Raw genomic sequence first — 20,856 nt, 5'->3', positions numbered from 1 at the left:
CTAATAGCATTCAAGGATCAGAAATTGCATTACATTGTTAAATGAACGGTATAAGTACAATTAGAAATATACATATAGCATTTTCTAACAATATCATTTTCAATATATATAATTTGTATATAATATAAAACAATACAATACAATGTAAAGTATTTAAAAGTAGTAATTGTCTTTTTTTTCTTTTCTTTTTTTTTAAACAAGAACCTTAAATCTAATCTCCTTTGCTTAGCCCTTTTCCTAACCCTTGACAACAACTTGTTACCAGCCCTCCTAAACAATGAAAATTATCCCAGACCCAACACCCATTAAAAGACCAAAAAAACCACCCGCCCCATACCACCTCTTTGGGAATGTGGGTGTCATATTCTTAAAATTGCTTCCTACTGGGTATGGGTGGAGGTATCTTTATCCTGAAAAGAAAAATTTTAGGTTAATTGTCAAATTTTAGGAAAGGTAACTATATCCAGTCTGTGTATAATGCCAAAGTTCAGGGTTTATCTCAAGTCCTTATTCAAGTAGTCTTTGAAACTGGATCATCTCAGCTAGCCCTCTCAAAATTGCTCTGAGTACTTTGTAGTTCAAAGCTGATATGTAGATGATGTTTGTCAGCTTAATGATATTATTATTGTCCTGTGGAATTGTTGTTGTGGGGCCCCATCTTCTTCCTGGAGACTTCAGTTGATGTTAGGCCTGGCCATGATTTCCTGCAGAAAACTGATAAGAGACTTGAACACAAAGACATATATATGCAGCTAATTGAAGCCTTTTTTTCTAGAATTAGTTAGTACTCTATATGACCATTCATATCTTAACAAAGTTTAAAATGTATATATATATATTAATCTTATAAATTTTGATATAAAATTCATACCTTAAGAAAAGTTTAAAGAATCAGAATAGAATCAAAGAGTTGAGATTAGTAATAGAATAGTCCCTTAATTAATTTGGTTTTTCTCCTGTCCCATAGCAGAAGATGGCTCTTTTCTTCTGGCATGATACAGGGAGTTTGCATTTTCCTTTTAACAACATGCTTGAGTTTAAAGAAGGAGAGAGCCATTCTCTAACTCCAAAGTCAGCTTTAAATTTTAATTGAACTGGGACTACAAGAAGACCAATAGTGGGCTGGAGAGATGGCTCAGCAGTTAAGAGCACTGGCTGTTCTTCTAGAGGTCCGGAGTTCAATTCCCAGCAACTACATGGTGGCTCACAACCATCTGTAATGTGATCTGGTGCCCTCTTCTAGTCTGAAGGGACACATGCAGGCAGAACACTGTATACGTAATAAATAAATAAATCTTTAAAGAAAAAAAAGAGACCAATAGTGTTAAATGTCTTTAGAGAAGAGCAGAAACAAACATTTAGGAAGACTTATAAAATTTTATAGATGATATACCAATAGGCCATTTTACTCTGTTTCTTGGGATAGATAATTTGTCCTTTTTCTTCAGTTGTCTCATTTGTCCAGTGTTCTTCAGATTCCTTAACCTTCATTCTCCTAAAAGACAAAAACAAAAAACTTTCCCCAAGACTAATTTTGGGAAGGTTCTTTTTTGGCAAGTTATCTGATGAAATGAAAAGGCATGTTTTATTGATACAAGTTAGTTTAAATTGGATGTTCATGCTGATTGATGAACTATCACCTCCTCTAATTAAGAGGTCTCTCTTGTTCAAATCGAACCTTTATCAATTTTGGTGGTACCCACAGCTTATCTTCTGTAGAAACAAGAGCAAAACCTCGTCCCCAGTGTAATACATACCCTGGTTTCCATTCTGAGGTCAGCACATCCTTAAAGTATATAGGCTGATTTAATTCTGTAGTTTTTTCTATTATCCAATGTCTCTCTGCAGCTGTTGTTCCTTTCTCATTGGCACTGAGAAAATTCAAAGTTAATAGAGCATTATGCAGTCTACTTCTGGGGGGGTGTTGTTACCCATTTCTGTTTATTTAGCATATCCTTTAGAGTTCTGTTTGATCTTTCTATAACTGCTTGACCTGTAGGATTATGTGGTATGCCTGTAATACGCTTTATATTGTAATAAGCAAAAAACTGTTTCATTTTAACAGAGACATATGATGGGGCATTGTCAGTTTTGATTTGTGCAGGTATACCCATGATGGCCATAACTTCTAGCAAATGAGTGATTACAGAATCAGGCTTTTCAGAACTCAAAGCAGTTGCCCATTGAAATCCTGAATAAGTATCAATGCTATAGTGTACATATTTCATTTTTCCAAATTCTGCCAAGTGAAACACGTCCATCTGCCAGATTTCATTCCTCTGAGTATCCTTTGGGTTACATCCTGCTGGAAATGGCGTTTGATTGTAGAAGGAACAAGTAGGACATTTCTTTTTTTTTTTTTTAAGATTTATTTATTATGTATACAATGTTCCGCCTGCATGTATATCTACAGGCCAGAAGAGGGCGCCAGATCTCATTACAGATGGTTGTGAGCCACCATGTGGTTGCTGGGAATTGAACTCAGGACCTCTGGAAGAAGTCACTGCTCTTAACCTCTGAGCCATCTCTCCAGCCCGGACATTTCTTTACTATTTCTTTGGCTTGTTGCCAGGTTATGGAAAAATCCTTTTGTAAACCTTTACTATTGACATGATGTTTTTTATGAAATTCTGAGGCCTCCAGCACATTTCCTATCAATAATTTATCAATCTCATCATTGCCTTGTGCTAGAGGGCCTGGCAGACCAGTATGGGATCGGATATGAGTTATACATAAAGGATGACTCCTTTTCCTGATTGTATCTTGTAATTGAATAAATAGTGAAGTTAATTCTGAAGCATCAGGGATAAATTCTGCAGTCTCAATATGTAACACCACTCTTTCAGCATACTGAGAGTCAGTTACTATGTTGAGAGGTTCTGGAAAATCCATTAATACCAACAGAATAGCATACAATTCTGATTTTTGAACTGAATTATAAGGACTTTGAATCACTTTACTTAAATTTTCTGATTTGTAACCTGCCTTTCTTTGTTTGTTGACATCTGTATAAAATGAACGAACTCCAGATATGGGTTTTTCCCGTACAATTCAAGGAAAGATCCAATCAGCTCTCTTTATAAGATCAATTCTATTGCTTTTGGGATATTTGCTGTTAATTTCTCCCAAAAAATTACTGCAAACTCTTTGCCAAGGTTCACTTTCTGCCCATAATTTGTCAATGTCCTTCTTAGTTAAAGGGAACGACAATTTCTGCTGGGTCTATTTCTGCTAATTGACAAAGACTCAATTTTCCTTTCCAAATCAAGTCAGAGATTTTTTCCACATAAGTTTTTAATTTTTTATTTGGTTTATTTGGTAAAAATATCCATTCCAATATAATATCTTCCCTCTGCATTAATATTCCTGTAGGAGAATGCCTAGAAGTTAAAATAACCAAAATGCAATCCAGCTTTGGATCAATACGATCCACGTGCCCTTCATGTACTTTCTTTTCTACCAAGGCCAATTCTTTCTCAGCTTCTGGTAATAATTTCTTTGTACTATTTAAGTCCTTGCCACCTTCTAAGGTTTTGAACAAATTATTCAGTTCATCATTTTTTACCCCAACAATAGTTCGTAGATAAGAAATGTCTCCAAATAAACTTTGAAAGTCATTAAGAGTTTATAGTCGATCTCTCCTAATTTGCACCTTTTGGGGTCTGTTTTGTAGTTCTATTTTATATCCTAAATAATTAATAGAATCTCCTCTTTGTAGCTTTTCAGAAGCAATTTGTAATCCCCAGGAAGGCAAAATCTTCTTTATTTCTTCAAACATTCTTTCTAAAGTATCTGCATTTGAGTCAGCTAGTAAAATATCATCCATATAATGATAAATTATACATTTAGGAATTTTTTTACATATCACATCCAATGGCTGTTGTACAAAATATTGGCACAGAGTTGGGCTATTCAACATTCCCTGTGGGAGGACTCTCCACTGAAATCTTTTAACCGGTTGAGAATTATTATAAATAGGCACCATGAAGGCAAATCTTTCTCTGTCTTTTTCTTGTAAGGGTATTGAAAAGATACAGTCCTTTAAATCAATAACTATGAGAGGCCATCCTTTTGGTAACAGAGTAGGCAAAGGAATTCCAAATTGTAGAGAGCCCATTGGCTGAATTACTTTGTTAATTGCTCTAAGATCTGTTACCATTCTCTATTTACCAGATTTCTTTTTAATAACAAATACAGGAGAATTCCGAGGGCTGGTTGATTCTTCAATATGCTGAGCATTTAACTGTTCTACCAGCTCTTCTGAAGCCTGGAGTTTCTCTGTTGTTAAAGGCCATTGCTGAACCCATACAGGCTTGTCTGTTAACCATTTTAAAGGTAGAGCCGTTGGTGCCTTTGGGAGATCATCAGTTGTTGTGCCCTGTTTTTGTATAATATGGTTGGCTGGTGACCACTCAGAATAATGCCTGCTAATATTTCTCTCAGTAACATGTGCTAGTTTATGATTTGTTTCTGAGATTGGAGGGATGTTAATCTGAGTATTCCATTTATGCAACAAGTCCCGACCCCACAGGTTCATAGTTATGTTAGCCACATATGGTTTTAATTTTCCTCTCTGTCCTTCTGGACCTATACATTCGAGCCATCTTGCACTCTGTTTCACTTGAGATAATGTCCCAATTCCTAACAGTTGAATGTTTACCTCCTGAAGAGGCCAAGTTGGATGCCAAAATCTGGTGCAATTATGGTAATGCACCTGTGTCTACCAGACCAGACAACAAAACACCATTTATTTTTATTGTTAATTTTGGTCTTTGTTCATTAATAGAAGTTTGCCAAAAAAATTTTATGTTTTCTCCTGAATTTTCTATTCTCTCTGTTTCATCATCCCCACCAGCATGATTTATTCCAATAGGCATTTGGTTATTTAATTGCTCTGAGTAGGGATTTCCCCTACAACTGCAGGAAAGGTTTGAACTGGATTTGCTATGGGGTCCTGCTGAGGCCCCTCTGGGAGTTTCCCAAAGCCTGAGGCAAAAGATTACCTTGCCTGTCCCTTGTTGATCTACATTCGTTGGTCCAGTGTTTTCCCTTACCACACCTTCTGCATACTCCAGAAGGAAGGGGCATTCTGTTGCCACTGTTCCTTGAAGAAACATTGTTTCTATGAATGCCCTGTTTACAGTCCCTTTTCAAATGCCCTTGCTTTCCACATCCAAAACATCTAACATTCCTCAAACCTTTTGAAATTGCTTCTCCTACCCACATATTGTCATGGTCATGAGCTTCAACATTAACCGTGTCTCTAATCCAATCTTCCCAGGGTGCAGATCTTGCCTTTAATGGCCTAATTATTCTCTTGCATGCTGCATTTGCATTCTCAAAGGCCAAAGATTCAATTATTATCTGACTAGCCTCTGAATTTGGGACCATTCTCCGTACTGCTGAAGTCAATCTTTGTAATAAATCTGTGAAAGATTCTTTGGGGCCCTGTATAACCTTTGTAAATGGCTCAGTTTTTTTCCTGGTTCCTCAACTCTGTCCCATGCATTCAAGGCTGCCATTCGACATAGAATTAGGACATCATATAAACATTGTGTTTGTACTGAAGCATATTGGCCTTCTCCAACAAGCTGATCCTGAAAGACTTGTTTTACTTTATCCCTCCATTGTTTTTCTATGTTTTTAGCCTCCTCTTTGAACCACATTTGCCACTGGAGCTGTTGTCCAGGTTCCAGAACAGCATGTGCCAGCTCCCGCTAGTCCTGTGGTATAATTCTATTATAAGTTGACTAGGTGTTTAACATTTGCTTTACATATGGGCAATGCATGTCATAAGATACTATTGCCTCCTTAAGCCTTTGTAAATCTAACATTTCAATTGGAGCCCAAATATTTTGTGTATTCACTTGATCAGGTAGCTGCTGTATGGTTACCAGATAAATTAAGGGTGATTGTGTGAAAACAGGCTTTCTTTCTGTAACCTTATGATCCAATCCTAAAACAACTTCACTGTTAATTTCTTCTGTCTGAATTTGAATTTCTCTATAATTCATTTTAACAGGTTTAACAGGTTTTTTATCCTGGCACTTAAATTGACTATTTTTTTAAATAGTAAAATGAGGATAAGAAAAGTAATAAAGTGCATAATTCAATCAATATTAATCTTCTCATATAGTTGTTCCATTTTCAGAATGCCTAAAATTTCAAACAAAGCCCAATTTTCTTCCAATGTACACATAAAACCCATTTTTTTTTAATGTGGAAAAAAATTCTCGTTTAGTTTCTTTTAAAAATATATCGGGCAGTGGTGGCGCACGCCTTTAATCCCAGCACTCGGGAGGCAGAGGCAGGCGGATGTCTGTGAGTTTGAGGCCAGCCTGGTCTCCAAAGCGAGTTCCAGGAAAGGTGTAGAGCTACACAGAGAAACCCTGTCTCGAAAAATCAAAAAAGGGGGGGTGCTGGAGAGATAGCTCAGTGGTTAAGAGCACTGACTGCTCTTCCAGAGGTCCTTAGTTCAATTCCCAGCAACCACATGAAGGCTCACAACCAACTGTAATGAGATCTGGTGCCCTCTTCTGGCCTGCAGGGATATGTGCAGGCAGAACACTGTATACATAATAAATAAATAAATCTTTAAAAAAAATCTGATATCTTAATTGACTTACCAAGTCTGTGTAGAACAGTAGAAATCCGAGGGAATTTCAAAACAGCCACCTAGTGTGTGAGGTGAATCCAAAGGGGGAGGGGGGAAGAGAGAGAGAGACAGAGAGAGAGAGAGAGAGAGAGAGAGAGAGAGAGAGAGAGAGAGAGAGAGAGAGATCAAGCAAACAAGAAAGCGTAGCCCCAAGTTCTGGCTAAAGCTTAAATCCAGCCATGTGCTCCCGCTTGAGCCAAGTCGAGCCTGGGCTCCGGCTTCCTTAAACTCGGACCACGTGCGTTGGCGTTTCAGCTGAAAGCGGGTGCAATCGAGACCGGTAGCTCTGGCAGGCCTGAGTTCTTTGTAGCTCCGGCTTTAAGCAAGTAGCTCCAGCTGTGGGTAACCGCTTGGGGCTTCGGTCAGTGGGGCCTGAGACCTAAAGCCGACCTGGGCCCGAGCTAGGGAGCCGGGCTGCCCAGGCGGGAAAAACAGACCTGCTGCCAAGCCAAGCGGTTTTTTAATGAATTCTTGCCACATTGGGCACCAAATGTAGATGTAACCTCTTTTTAAATAAGAAACACAGAGCCGATTCAGAGATGAAAGCCAAGAGGTCAGAGCAATAGCTAAGAGCTAAAAACCTTACCCTTCACTGCCACTGCTGTCCTACCTCTCCGAAAGAGAGCTACCTCTCCGAAAGACTTTCTGTTCTGCCTTCTCATTGGTTGTAAACCCAACCACATGACTGCCTCGTCACTGCCTGTTTATACAGACCTCCAGGTCTTCTATGGTTGGTATTGATATTAAAGGTGTGTGTCTCTATGCTGGCTGTATCCTTGAACAGACAGAGATCCGCTTAGCTCTGCCTCCCAAGAGCTGCCCAGTTTCTGCTATGGCTTGCTATTAGCTCTGACCCCCGGGCAACTTTATTTATTAACATACAAATAAAATCACATTTCAGTACAATTAAAATATCACCATGGAATTCTGCTGCTGCACCCCCAGCTCCCTGAACCTTGACCCTGGTCCCATTTATTTCCCTTGCTTGTTGGCTCAGGAGTTGGAAGTACAAAGCCCTGCCAAGTGGACCCCAGTTTTCCCTTTGTTCCCAGCTCATTCTAATTCCAAAGCTCATTGTGCTGGGCCTCCAGAAGAGGGGGTGCCCAAACCCTGCCTTCAGCTGCCTAGCTCCTCACAGAATCACTGTAGGGGTGACAGCCTCCATCCAGCCTTCTCCCAGTCCATGGCCATCTCAGGCCTGGAAAGGCACTGGGTCCAACCTTAGCCTTACTTGCCAGCCTCCAACAAACAACAAAGGCTCTCTCCCAGCTTACTGCCTCTACCCCAGCTTGCTCTCAGCTTCTACCCCAGCTCCTAGGGTCTCTCAGAACAGTTCAATGCCTTTATGAGTGGAACACCAGGGCCCCAAAGGACAGTGCTGTAGGTGTAACCGTCTTATTAAATAAGAAACACAGAGCCAATGCAAAGATGAAAGCCCAAGAGGTCAGAGCTAAAAACCTTACCCTTCACTGTCACTCTGTCCTTCTCAGCAAGAGAGCTACTTCCTGTCTGTTTGTCTTTTTTATACACTTTCTATTCTGCCTTCTCATTGGTTGTAAACCCAACCACATGACCTCCTCATCACTGCCTGTCTGTACAGACCTCCAGGTCTCTATGGTTGGTATTGAGATTAAAGGCGTGTGTCTCCATGCTGGCTGTATCCTTGAATATACAGAGATCCACCTAGCTCTGCCTCCCAAATGCTGGGATTAAAGGGTATGCACCAGCAATGGCCAGCTTTTGCTATGGCTCTAATAGCTCTGACCCCAGGCAACTTTATTTATTAACATACAATCAAAATCACATTTCAGTACAATTAAAATATCACCATAGAGCGCTAGTTAGGAAGAGCCTGTGGCTATCAGCTGAGATCCTGGGGAGTCCACCATACTCCTCCCTAGCAACTGCACACACGCCCTGCAGGAGCATACCCTGAAAAGAGCCTTCCCAGGATTGGAAAGTCCATTGCTTTTGTTCCCCCTAGTGCTCCGAACTTCCGCTGTCACTAGACACATGAACTGTCCCCATCAGTGCATACATTTCCAGTCTGGTTGGAGCAAACACCACAGTCACAGAGGCTGCCAGCACTCTGCCTACTTGGCTCTGCTTTTTAGCTTCTTGAGAAATGGTTCATGGGTGGCTGACAGGGCAGTTGCTCCCAGTGCCTCCTTCTTTAGCCTCCTGACCATCAATGGAAAGTCAGTAGAGAAATAGAACCAGTGCTACTGCAGAATGCCAGTGGGCCAGTGTGGCCCTAGTCCAGAACTAGCCCTTGGGGTATGGAGAGCTTCAGGCCCTAAGAAGATCAGGTGGTCAAGAAAACAGCTGCAGGAAATTTAGGAATACCGAAAGACTGGAGGGGAGCTGGATGGTGGTGTCACTACCAGGCAAGGGATAAGTGCGACCCCATGGAATCAGGTCTTGAGGCCTGCTGAACTTATCCTCCTGAGATGTAGAGGCCCATGAATCCTCAGGTTATTCTCAATGGCATTTCATTTCTGTTTCCCAGTTGTCTGGCCACCTTCTGAACCACAAAGGTGGTGGCAGTCCCAGGTGCCTAAGCATGGTGACTGGTACCTTAAAGCACCTCTTTGTGCCTAGGTGAAGATGATGTTCCTTTCTTATGTTTCTGTACCTGGGCTGGGCGCATGCCTCTTCATTCAGCTGCTCAGCACAGTCCTAGGATGGAGGGAGGCTGAGCTTCACCCTTGCATCTAGCCTTGACTTTTTCACCTCTAGACTCCCCACACACAGACAGCAGTGACCATCTCCTCAAAGTGCCATCAGCTCACCCACATGTTTCTCTCATGTTCTTTCCCTCCCCCCGGACTCCCTGGACAAGCAGGGTCTTCAATTCCTAAGAGCAGCTGCACCCAGCTCCCACTCTGCTCTCACGTCCACAGCCTGGTTTTCCTGTCGTTGACTGGCCTCTGTCCACACCTCATCCAGGTCACTGTTGCAGCAGCTCCTTTCCCTTTGCAGGTCTCACATCTGCACTCTGTTCTTCTACTGCAATGGAGTCCTGTGTGCTCATTCCTTAGGATCCTCTCCTTTCCTCTCTTAAATGCCCCTTTTCCTTGTTCTTTGGGTGGCTCCAGCTCTTCCAGGATGTGTGCTATGGGTAAGTCCTCTATGGCTTTTATTTCTCCAGGACTTTGGTCCCAGGCTGAGCCAGAGAAGACCCAAGTTAGGGTCCTCTGATGAGTAAGGAGCCTCTGCCATGAAACAGGCACGTGCCAGAGAGAGATTGAGAGAGAGAGAGATTGAGAGAGAGAGATTGAGAGAGAGAGAGATTGTGAGAGAGAGAGAGGGAGAGGGAGAGGGAGAGGGAGAGGGAGAGGGAGAGGGAGAGGGAGAGGGAGAGGGAGAGGGAGAGAGAGCGCACACAGATACAGCCTGGGTGGGGATGCTGCCCCTCCCACCTCCCTCACCTATCAGGCTCAATCTGGCTCTGGCTGGAACTGCTTTTTTTTCTAAAGCTGCCTGATAGCTGCAGGCTTAGCATGATGGGATGAGCCATCTGGGGACTTTGGTGTCTGATCAGATCAGGGAGCTTGGGATTGAAATGAGCACACCTCGCCTTTCTAATCCACCCCAGGCTAGTCTTGGCCCTGGAAAATTCCCAAGAAGCTGCTCAGCTGCTGATGGTCGCTGGAGGTCGCTGCGGAGCAGATTAGGTAAGTGCTGAGTTTAGGGGGAGGGTCTGTACAGCAACCAGGCACCAGGGGGCAGCCTTACCCTATTCTTATCCCAGTATCCATAGGTCACACGCCCTACCCACCCCCACACCAGGCATAGGGTGGACTGACCGGAGTTATCTATGGAGTCCCCTTCTCTACCTTCCTGACAAATTGTAACATTGATCCTCCACCAAGCAAGCTACCCTTTGCTCACTCTGGAGAAAAACAGAAAATGGTCACACCCAGAGCTTACATCTTGACCCTGAGCCTCCAGGCTGTATCTTTGGGGAGGCCTAAAAGTCTTGAGGAGACAGCTCAATGCTTCTGGCAAAGTTCTACAGAACCCCTGGAGGGAGATTTTACTCTCCAAGCCATCGCAGAACTAGTCCTTCAGGAGGCAATCGCACAGTGCACCTCCTTTGGTGCAGTACCAAGAAACTTTGCACCTGGGTACCCAACTCTCCCTAGATCCTAAATGGGAGACGTCAGGAAGGCTGGACGGACCTTGGTGAAGGATAGTCCACCGGGAAAGGAGAATCCAGGCTAGAAAGAATGGAGAGAAGGGAGAAGGACTTAGGATGTCTGGAAGTCAGCTAGACTCAGTTTTCCTGGCGATTCAGAAAAACCTGAGGGTACTTTGGCCCCACCTGGGCCAGGTGATCCTGGAACGAATGGAGCTCGGCCCACTGAGGAGGAGGTGCTGACCAGAGCCCCAGGTAGCAGCCATCTTGCTCCAGACTAGACCTGCTTCTCTCCGAAGGAGGAGGAGGGGGGGAGGAGGAGGGGGAGGGAGGAGGGGGAGGAGGGGAGGGGGGAGGGAGAGGAGGAGGGAGAGGAGGAGGGGAGGAGGAGGAGGGGGAGGAGGAGGGGGCGGAGTGAGGAGGAGGGCGGGATGGAGGGGGAGGGGGAACAGCCGGGTCGTGGGGGTGGGGCGACAGTGACATCACCGGGAGTCAGTTCTTAAGCAGCAGCCGGTCGCGCCGGGATAGAGAGGGACAGTTGGAGTGCCTTGGTGAATCTCTGAGTCTGCCGCTGCCCGGAGAGCGGCTGTAGCCGCCGTCGCCGGGAAGGAGGGGGCGAGGCGTGCCTGGGGCCACCGGAGCCGCCAGAGACAGCTGGGCCGCAGGCAAGCAGGACAGCCTCGCGGGGCTGGGCCGGGGCCGGGGCCGGGGGGCGCGGACCGCAGGCCCCTTGCTCCGGCCGCCGCTTGCAGACAGTGGGCTTCCGATGCCACCCGCGGTGCGCTAGGGTGAGCCTCCGGCCGGGCGAGCCGTCACCGCTGCAGCCGCCGCCGCCGCCGCCCGAGCCGCGGGCAGGAGTCTCCGGAGCCGCCGCCGCCTGGTCAGGCTCCACCGCCGCCCGCGCGCTCCCGGGCCCCCGACACACATGAGATTCTTCAGGCTCACTTTCAAGTGCTTCGTGGACTGCTTCTGACTGCGCCACCCCCGCCGTCCCGCACCCCGCCCGCCCGCCGCCCCGTTCCCCGGCCCGGCCGCCCCCGAGGCCCCCGGGCGGGCCAGCGCTTTCGGGGCCCTCTCTCCAGGTGCAGCCAGAGCCCCTTGCCTGCCCGCCACCCTCGAGGCGCCGCGACCCCCGGCCCTGCCTCGCGGCCCTAGGGACCATGGCGAAGAAGAGCGCTGAAAACGGTATCTATAGCGTGTCTGGCGACGAAAAGAAGGGTCCTCTCATCGTGCCCGGGCCCGACGGTGCCCCGGCCAAGGGCGATGGCCCCGTGGGCCTTGGGGCGCCCGGCGGCCGCCTTGCTGTGCCTCCTCGAGAGACCTGGACACGCCAGATGGACTTCATCATGTCGTGCGTGGGCTTCGCTGTGGGTCTGGGTAACGTGTGGCGCTTCCCCTACCTGTGCTACAAGAACGGCGGAGGTGAGCGCCCCCGCCCCTAAGCATCCAGGCTTCTCATCAGGGGTCAGTTCCCACCCCCAGCCTGCCACAGGCCCACCAAAGCAGTGGGGCGAAGTCCAGAGGGTGGGGAGGCCCGCCCAGAGCGCGTGGGGGTCATGGTGCCCCATCACCGACCAAAGCACTCAGTGACCCAGGACACCAGCCTCCACCACCCCTCCCTCACCGGTCATGTGCCTGGCAGTGTAGGGGGAGGCAATCAAGGAGAGCTTCCTGAAGAACTGAGGGGCTGCCTCCCAGACTAGGAGTGATTGGCCACTGAGGTGGGAAGGGAAGGCCTGCCCCCAGTGGAGGGGACTCTGGGAGGTGAGGAGCCCTGCCTGCCCCCATGGGTCAGGCACACAAGTGACACATTGTGTGCCCCCCCACGTGTGCACGCAAGAACACACACACACACACACACAATAGGCCACTCTGTCTTTCCCCATGCGCTCCACTCCCCCCCCCCTTTTTTTTTCTCTTTTCTCTCCTCTCCCCTCCCCTCTGTCCCAGGCTTGGAACACTGGGTGCTTGAGCCAGGCTTGGGAAGTCTGCGGCCTGGCCCGCCTGGCGCCGCTACTAGACAGGCTGCATGCACATCCCATGTCCAGCTGCCGAGCTTCGCAACAGTAGTGGGCACTCGCCTGTCCTGGGACTGCAAAGCAGAACTGGATTGCTGGAGAGCTAAAGCAGCTGGGTGATGGGTGGGAAACGGAGTTCCAGAGGGAAGGCCTCTAGTCCAAGGTCACACACAAGAAGGATGCTCGGAACAGGAGTCCACCCGGCAAACTGCAGCTAACTGTTACTAAGTAGCAGAGAGAGCTGAGCTGGAGCAGAGTAGGGGTCCTAGAGAGCAGTAGAGGGGAGTAGGTCAGAGCTGCAGCTGCTCAGTTCTCCCCTCCTTCCTTCCTACCACCCCATTTAATTACTGAAATCTTGCCTCAGCCCCTTTCCTTGACTTGTCTACCTTTGTCCTACACAAAGTACAGGGTAGTTGGGCTCACTGCCTTTAGACAAGCCCCCAAGCCTGAACACCCCACCTTGGCCCACATACACACACACACACACACACACACACACACACACACACACACACACACACACACACACTAGCCATTCCTTCCTGTTCTGCTGCCTGCCAAAAAAGAACTGTGGGACAAAAGATGGCCTGCATGCATAAGCCTGTGTGTGTTTGATGCCTGTTAGGTCACCCTAGGTGTCCACAGGCCAAGGGCCCCATGGTACAGGGAATAAATACTGGCTAGGCAATGCTGTTGTGCTTCCTCTCAAACCTAGAGCTCATCTCCTAGGATTGTTCACCTTGAGCTTCTGAGTCAGTGGCCACTCCTGCACTGATTCACTCAGTGGGAAGTCATGGGACTGGTGTGCTGCCTGAAGCTGGGGCTCTGCCTGGACCTTCTAGGACTTCTAGAGGCCAGGCTGGTCTAGGAGGTCTGGACAGTTTAGCTAAGGGGTTCAGGTTAAGTCCCCTCCTGCTGTAGGGGGTCATTGGGAGGCATCCTGAGTCCACTCCATGCTTCCTCCACTAGGTGTGTTCCTTATTCCCTACATCCTGATCGCCCTGGTTGGAGGAATCCCCATTTTCTTCCTGGAAATCTCCCTGGGCCAATTCATGAAGGCTGGCAGCATCAATGTCTGGAACATCTGTCCCCTATTCAAAGGTGAGCCACCCTGAGCCAGTTCTTAGTTTTCCTCTCTCCATCTACTGAGATGAGGGCAGGGGAACAGAGTATGACTGTGACTCACTTGAAGAAATCTTATCTTGCACTGAGCACTAGACTTGGGGGCTAGGAAATACTCTGCCAGGCTTAGGAGAGAATCTACAGGACATAAAGATCACACAGTTAACTTGAAGAGTCAAGAACCAGGGTGGAGTAGCACGTTTGCTTAAAAGAGAAAGGATGGAACAGAAACATCTAGGCTTAGGGACAGGACCTGTTGGACATACTTGACTTACTACAGACGTCTTACTGTTGTCCTTGAAGAAGCTGGATACACGGGTGAAGCAATTTGCCAAGGTTGCCCATTGAAGGGGTGAATATTTCCCACACTTTAGGTTACTAGAAAGCTCTCCCAGCTGATGTGTAATGGTGACTACTGGGTAACATGGGTGGAAGCTTGCCTTCTATAACTGCAGGGTGACAGTGGGACCTGGAAAAGGGGCAGCATTTGAAGCTGGATAATCAGCAGAATGTAGTAGCCACATAAGGTAGGACAGGAGGGCTGTCTAGCTCTGGGCTAGATAGAGGAGCTGAAGCACAGAGAGTAGTAGAGGAACAGGGCAAATGTTAGTGGGAGACAGACAGATGGGAAAGGTAGCCTAGTGTTGGAACACACACAGTTGTGCTCAAAAAGCTTGGAGAAGCCTCTGGCAGGATAAAGGGAAGTAGAGAATACAGGGAGGGGAGTAGACATACAAGGAGCAAGCTGTCAGGAACTCAGCAGGAATCAGTGCCAGCTCTGGAAGGGGGATAATGGGGGTAGCAGAAAAATGGCCACAAAGGAGCCCAGAATGAAAGGAAGCTTCTCACTCATCCTCAGGCCTGGGCTATGCCTCCATGGTGATTGTCTTCTACTGCAACACCTACTACATCATGGTGCTGGCCTGGGGCTTCTATTATCTGGTCAAGTCATTCACCACCACTTTGCCCTGGGCCACGTGTGGGCACACCTGGAACACTCCTGACTGTGTGGAGATCTTTCGCCATGAAGACTGTGCCAATGCCAGCCTGGCCAACCTCACGTGTGACCAGCTTGCTGACCGTCGGTCCCCTGTCATCGAGTTCTGGGAGTAAGTCTGGTGCCTCTGGGCCAAGCACATCCTATCTCATCCCTTGGGCTCTCTATGTGGTCAAGCCCTGGAGGCACATGGCCAGGGATGCAAAACAACCACTCCTGGGCTTTGTCTGTCCCTATCCTCCAGGAGTGCCTAGGCCAGTCCTGAGGCTTAAATAGATATTACTCCTATAGCAACATGACATTTGCCATTGTCCTATCATGTTGACCTGGTTAAGGAGCTGAGATTGAATGTTTGCAGAAGGTTGAGGTGAGGATGATGACCTGGGGTAGTCCTCCAGATACCTGATGATGGGTCCTGGACCAGGGCTGTGATGAGGAAGGACCTATCAACTCCAAAGCAAATCCTAGCCACTGTACCCTCTGTTGACATGATCCTCAGGTGCCCTCCTTTCTTTTCTACCCTAGGAACAAAGTCTTGAGGCTCTCTGCAGGGCTAGAGGTGCCAGGGGCCCTCAACTGGGAGGTGACCCTATGCCTGCTGGCCTGCTGGGTGCTGGTCTACTTCTGTGTGTGGAAGGGGGTCAAGTCAACAGGAAAGGTATAGCTGGAGGCAGGCAGGGTGGGGGCAGCATTGCCTGGGAGGTGTGCATGTCTTCAAGGGACACAAATACAACAGGAGGTGACTGGACTGAGGCTCAAGCCTACAGAGTAGACAGGTCCTTACACTCATATCTTTTATCCTCACCCTGTTGATGGGCATTCTTTCTCAATCTCACATCCAGAGATAGGAGCTTTCAGCCCTAAGGGTGAAAAGTCCAGGCAGTAGCTACCCTTCCCTGTGTCCACCACTCCATCTCGGCCCTTTCACTTTCCATTTCCTTCCTTTCCCACTGCCTCTCTGTTTCTCCCTACTCATCCCTAGATGCCTAAACCGATTTTTTTCACTCTGGGTAGACCTGATCTTTGGGGTTCTCCTCATCTCTGTGATACTCAGGCCCCTCAGCAAAACTTTATATTTTCCTCCTTCAGAGGTTCTCTCTCAGGTTATAGATACAGATGAACCAACATATTAAAACTGCCAAGCCATGGGACATGGTCAGGTGCCTAGAGGACCAGACTGCAGTGCATTAAGATTCATTCACAACAGGGTCCTCAAGTGTTGTGTCTCCTTCCCTCCCTCTCCCTCCTTCCCTCCATCTCTCTCTTAATCAATAACACCAAGCTGTAAAATCAACCCCATCCACTTGCTCAGCTAGAATCCCTAGCTGCCAAGGACCCCACCAAACTATCAAGGATGACCTGGAGTTTGGGACCACAGGGCTCTCAGGGATATGCGCTTATTAAAATCCCATGTAACATTGCCACAGATTCTCCTTGCCCATACTCCCCAAACCTTCCTGCCCTCCTATAAGCATGCCCCCACATGGCTATACCCAGAAGCTGCGCCTCAGGAGAGCTCACATTGTCTCACTCCCCATGGACTGATTTCCCTTTTTATACTTTAGATGTGCCTAGGGACCCTCACCTTGGAATGCCATGGTCCTGTCTCTGACCTCCTACAGCTGACTAGTGCCTGCTATGAGGCTGCCTGGGCCCCAGCCTGGCCCCTAGCTTCCCTGGGGGTACTTGGTCATTTAGGAATAGAATGAGTGCTACTGGCTTTCCTCACCTAAATTCTGAGCATGACTGCAATTTGGGGAGACTGTGGCCCATGTGGTCAGCTCACAGTAATACTGGGAGCTAGCCACCAAGCTTAGGCAGGAGGCCTCTTAAGGGGGAACAGGGGTTCAGAACCTGAGCACCCTGGCCCCCTAGATCGTGTACTTCACTGCTACATTCCCCTATGTGGTCCTCGTCGTGCTGCTGGTGCGAGGGGTGCTGCTGCCTGGAGCCCTGGATGGGATCATCTACTATCTCAAGCCTGACTGGTCGAAGCTGGGGTCCCCTCAGGTGAGGAAAGGTGGTTTGTGGCAACAGGATTGGGGGGGCAAAACCTGTTGAGCAGGGTCCCTTATAACTGCTCTCTGCCCATCCCTTCCAGGTATGGATCGATGCCGGGACCCAGATTTTCTTCTCTTACGCCATCGGCCTGGGGGCCCTGACAGCCCTAGGCAGCTATAATCGCTTCAACAACAACTGCTACAAGTAGGCACCCGCCTCTGCCCTGCCTGCCCTGCCTGCCCTGCCTTGCCCTGCCCTGGAGCAGTGGAGCTGCTTAAACCAGAACATTCTGCCCCTCCACCCCCAGGGACGCCATCATCCTGGCACTCATCAACAGTGGGACCAGCTTCTTTGCTGGTTTTGTGGTCTTCTCCATCCTGGGCTTTATGGCCACAGAGCAGGGTGTGCACATCTCCAAGGTGGCAGAATCAGGTGAGCTCACCTCAGCCCACCTCCAGAACTGCAGAACTACCCTAATGTAGGGCATGCACAAAAACATTCTGAAACATGACAGACAAGTTCAGCTAGCTGTTTGATGGCTCTAAGCACCTGAAACAAGGCTGTTCTCTGGAGCCAGGGGGCCCCCCCTGCCACCCACCTCTAGGGCTGCAGGGTGTGTCTTCATAGTTGTTGAGTGCTGGAGATAGAAAAGGAGATGCTCCTTCAGCCCCTGCTGTGTCACCCCAGGGCAACCAGCAACTGCCATGGCTCTTGGAGCCTAAGGAGAGTAGTGTGAATCAGGAGCCCTGCTAATACAGGGTGAGGCTAGCAAGGACCACAGCCTTCCAGACTCCTGGTGTGAGATGCTTGTAGGACCTCAATGGGCCTAGCCATGCTGAAGCACAAACAGTCCCCAAGTTTTTATTGTTTTATTATCAGGGGGATGGGCATGACCTTGAGCATCAGGGTACTCAGGATGGTGCGGAGGACCAGTCTCACCCTGCATCTTTGCACTCAGGGCCTGGCCTAGCCTTCATTGCCTACCCACGGGCTGTCACACTGATGCCTGTGGCCCCACTCTGGGCTGCCTTGTTCTTCTTCATGCTGCTGCTGCTCGGTCTGGACAGCCAGGTTTGCAGGAGCTCTAGGGCAAGAATGGGGTAGGGGCTGGTGGTCAGGGGGCTTGGCACATTGGGCAAGAGATGCACGGGGACATGGGGGACCTGGGCCTGAGCTGCCCTGGTCACAGTTTGTAGGTGTGGAGGGCTTCATCACCGGGCTCCTGGATCTCCTCCCGGCCTCCTACTACTTCCGTTTCCAAAGGGAGATCTCCGTGGCCCTCTGCTGTGTCCTCTGCTTTGTCATCGATCTCTCCATGGTGACCGATGTGAGTAGGAGTAAGGTGGGCTACTGTCAGTCTCCAGCCATGGGCTGTCATCTTTCCTGACCTGGCTCTGTTCTTCAGGGCGGGATGTACGTCTTCCAGCTGTTTGACTACTACTCAGCTAGTGGCACTACCCTGCTTTGGCAAGCCTTTTGGGAGTGTGTGGTGGTGGCTTGGGTTTACGGTAGGTCAGGGTGAAGGGCTGGGCTAGAAATTATAGGGTGGAATGGAGGTGTCTGGTCTCCAACTTTATCCTTCCCATCCACCTCACCCTGTTCCAGGAGCTGACCGCTTCATGGATGACATTGCCTGTATGATTGGGTACCGACCTTGCCCCTGGATGAAATGGTGCTGGTCCTTCTTCACCCCATTGGTCTGCATGGTAAGACTGGGGAAGCTAGGCAAGTGGGGCAGTGTAATGGGGCCCCAGTGACTAAAAACATCTGTGTCCACAGGGCATCTTCATCTTCAACGTTGTATACTATGAGCCGCTGGTCTACAACAATACCTATGTGTACCCATGGTGGGGCGAAGCCATGGGCTGGGCCTTTGCACTCTCTTCCATGCTGTGCGTGCCCCTCCACCTCCTAGGCTGTCTCCTCAGGGCAAAAGGAACCATGGCAGAGGTAAGATCCCTACCCCACTCTTCCCTGGGAGGGGCAAACCGTCATCCAGAAACACAGCTCAGACTACAGGTAAATGGAAGGAAAGCTAACCCATCATGGCTTCATGTGGCAAAATGGAAGCAAGGCCTACCTCTCATTTTCCACACAAGGACCACTTAACCTTGCTTCCCATTGTAGGGAGCATGGCCTGGAAGGGTGCCCTAAGAGAAACAGACCTGCCTTGGTGGCAGGTAGTAGGAGCTAGAGAGGCAGAAGCTATTGCCGTGGGGTGGAACAAGTGACTCATGGGAGGTTCAACATGCCCTCCTCTCCCACAGCGCTGGCAGCACCTGACCCAGCCTATCTGGGGCCTTCACCACTTGGAATACAGAGCTCAGGATGCAGATGTCAGGGGCCTGACCACCCTGACTCCAGTGTCCGAGAGCAGCAAGGTCGTCGTGGTGGAGAGTGTCATGTGACAGGCACCCCCCAGCTCACATCACCAGCTCATCCTTTGGTAGCCATAGCAGCCCCTGCTTTAGCCTCTACCCATCCCTCCAGGGGGCTTGCCTTTCCTTGACAGTTTGGGGGTCTGCCTGGGGGGGAGGGGAAGGAAGCACCATGAGTGCTAACAAAAATAACTTTTTCCATTTTTAATAAAATGCCAAAAATATCACAACCCACCAAAAATAGATGCCTCTCCTCCCCAGCCCCCAGCCCTGCTGGTACTTGCATTGCTTCCAGGCCCCAACTCCTGTCCTTCCTTTCTTCCCAGTCCCCAGGACCCATCTCCTAGCCTTGCCAACCCCACCTGCCTGCCTTCCAAGCTCTGCTCTGTAACACACCTTCACCCCAGAAACAACAGTGGCAGCTTGGGGAACAGGAGAGGAGGGAAAGAATAAGGTGAGACAGGAGGGTAGGCAAGAGAGGACAATGGCAAATGTTGCAGCTGAATTAGACCCCTCTCCCCACCCGTTCTAGAAGCTAGAGAGCCAGTCAGCAATGGAACCTTGTGTTCTTGCGCCAATTGCCACCAATATTAATTGTATGAGCTTGGGTCTGAATGTGTGTGTGTGTGCGTGAGTGTGTGCGTGCGTGTGTGTATAGAAGATGTGTATATCTCTAATCTCTTAGTGAAGGTGAATACCAGAAGTAAAAAGAGCCTCTGGACAAAGGAGGCTTGCATTTTGCACATTTTATATGAAAAAAAAAAAAACTGAGAGTGAGACTTCTGCTTGTATATTTCTAAAAAGCCCCAACCGTCCCCACCTTACCACTCCCTTCCTTCACATCCCCACCTTTCTTCTCTGACCCTAGCCAAGGAGTGTGAATTTATAGATTTAATTTTCATAGGCAAAACAAAAGCTTCAGGCTGTTCAGTATGTGAGTCTGTTGTGTGGATGTTTTGTATGGTCTCCAGCCTGAGACTGGAGTGGAAAAGTGGGAGCCTCAAGGGCATTCCCACACTATCCCTTTACCCCTAAGTCTATGGGGTAGAAGGCTACAGCATTGTCCCAGGGATCTGGGTCTGCTTACCTGGCATGCTCAGGCTTGCCCACACTCTGTTCCCTGGGCTGGGCATGATTGCAGGGATCACCCATGGACACAGCCCAGGGAAGGGATCCTGGGCACAGCTCCCACCTCTAAGCTAAAGGCTGATGTACTTCTGACATCTCAAGTCTTCCGTGTAGCAGCTTAAACTCACATCTGTGTCCCATCAAGCCTGAAATAGCCAAGTAGCCCCTAGAAAGGCTTCCTTCACACAGGGCTAGACTAAGCCAGGGAGGTGGGGCTGGGTAAGGGTGCAGGCCTTTGGGGACGTTCTTACTGTGCTAAAAAAGCCACTGCAAACATAGCAATAAAAACACTTCATTTTCCAAAACTGGCTCCTGCTTCTGCTTCTCTGGAAGAGGGATGAGGTAGGGATACAGGTGTGAGGACCTTCCTCCAGCTCCAGCTCTGTATTAGGTAAGGCTCATTCTGAAGGATTCTA

General features: G+C 48.6%; 1 protein-coding gene across 1 annotated transcript; it reads left to right on the top strand.

Moving 5' to 3' along the window:
• Positions 1-11,748: 11,748 nt before the first annotated feature.
• Positions 11,749-20,745, top strand: Slc6a8 (solute carrier family 6 member 8). Its single transcript, XM_006992477.3, has 13 exons — positions 11,749-12,218; positions 13,784-13,915; positions 14,796-15,045; positions 15,459-15,591; positions 16,809-16,943; positions 17,035-17,138; positions 17,242-17,366; positions 17,893-18,005; positions 18,124-18,261; positions 18,340-18,442; positions 18,540-18,640; positions 18,714-18,884; positions 19,202-20,745. Exons 1-13 carry the CDS (start codon positions 11,957-11,959, stop codon positions 19,340-19,342), a joined length of 1,908 nt encoding a protein of 635 aa, XP_006992539.1. The 5' UTR covers positions 11,749-11,956; the 3' UTR covers positions 19,343-20,745.
• Positions 20,746-20,856: the final 111 nt, after the last annotated feature.

This window comes from Peromyscus maniculatus, chromosome X, assembly GCF_049852395.1.
Source record: "Peromyscus maniculatus bairdii isolate BWxNUB_F1_BW_parent chromosome X, HU_Pman_BW_mat_3.1, whole genome shotgun sequence".
Taxonomy (NCBI): Eukaryota; Metazoa; Chordata; class Mammalia; order Rodentia; family Cricetidae; genus Peromyscus; species Peromyscus maniculatus.
Note: the sequence above shows the minus strand (reverse complement) of the source record. Positions and strands in the feature narration are given on the sequence as shown.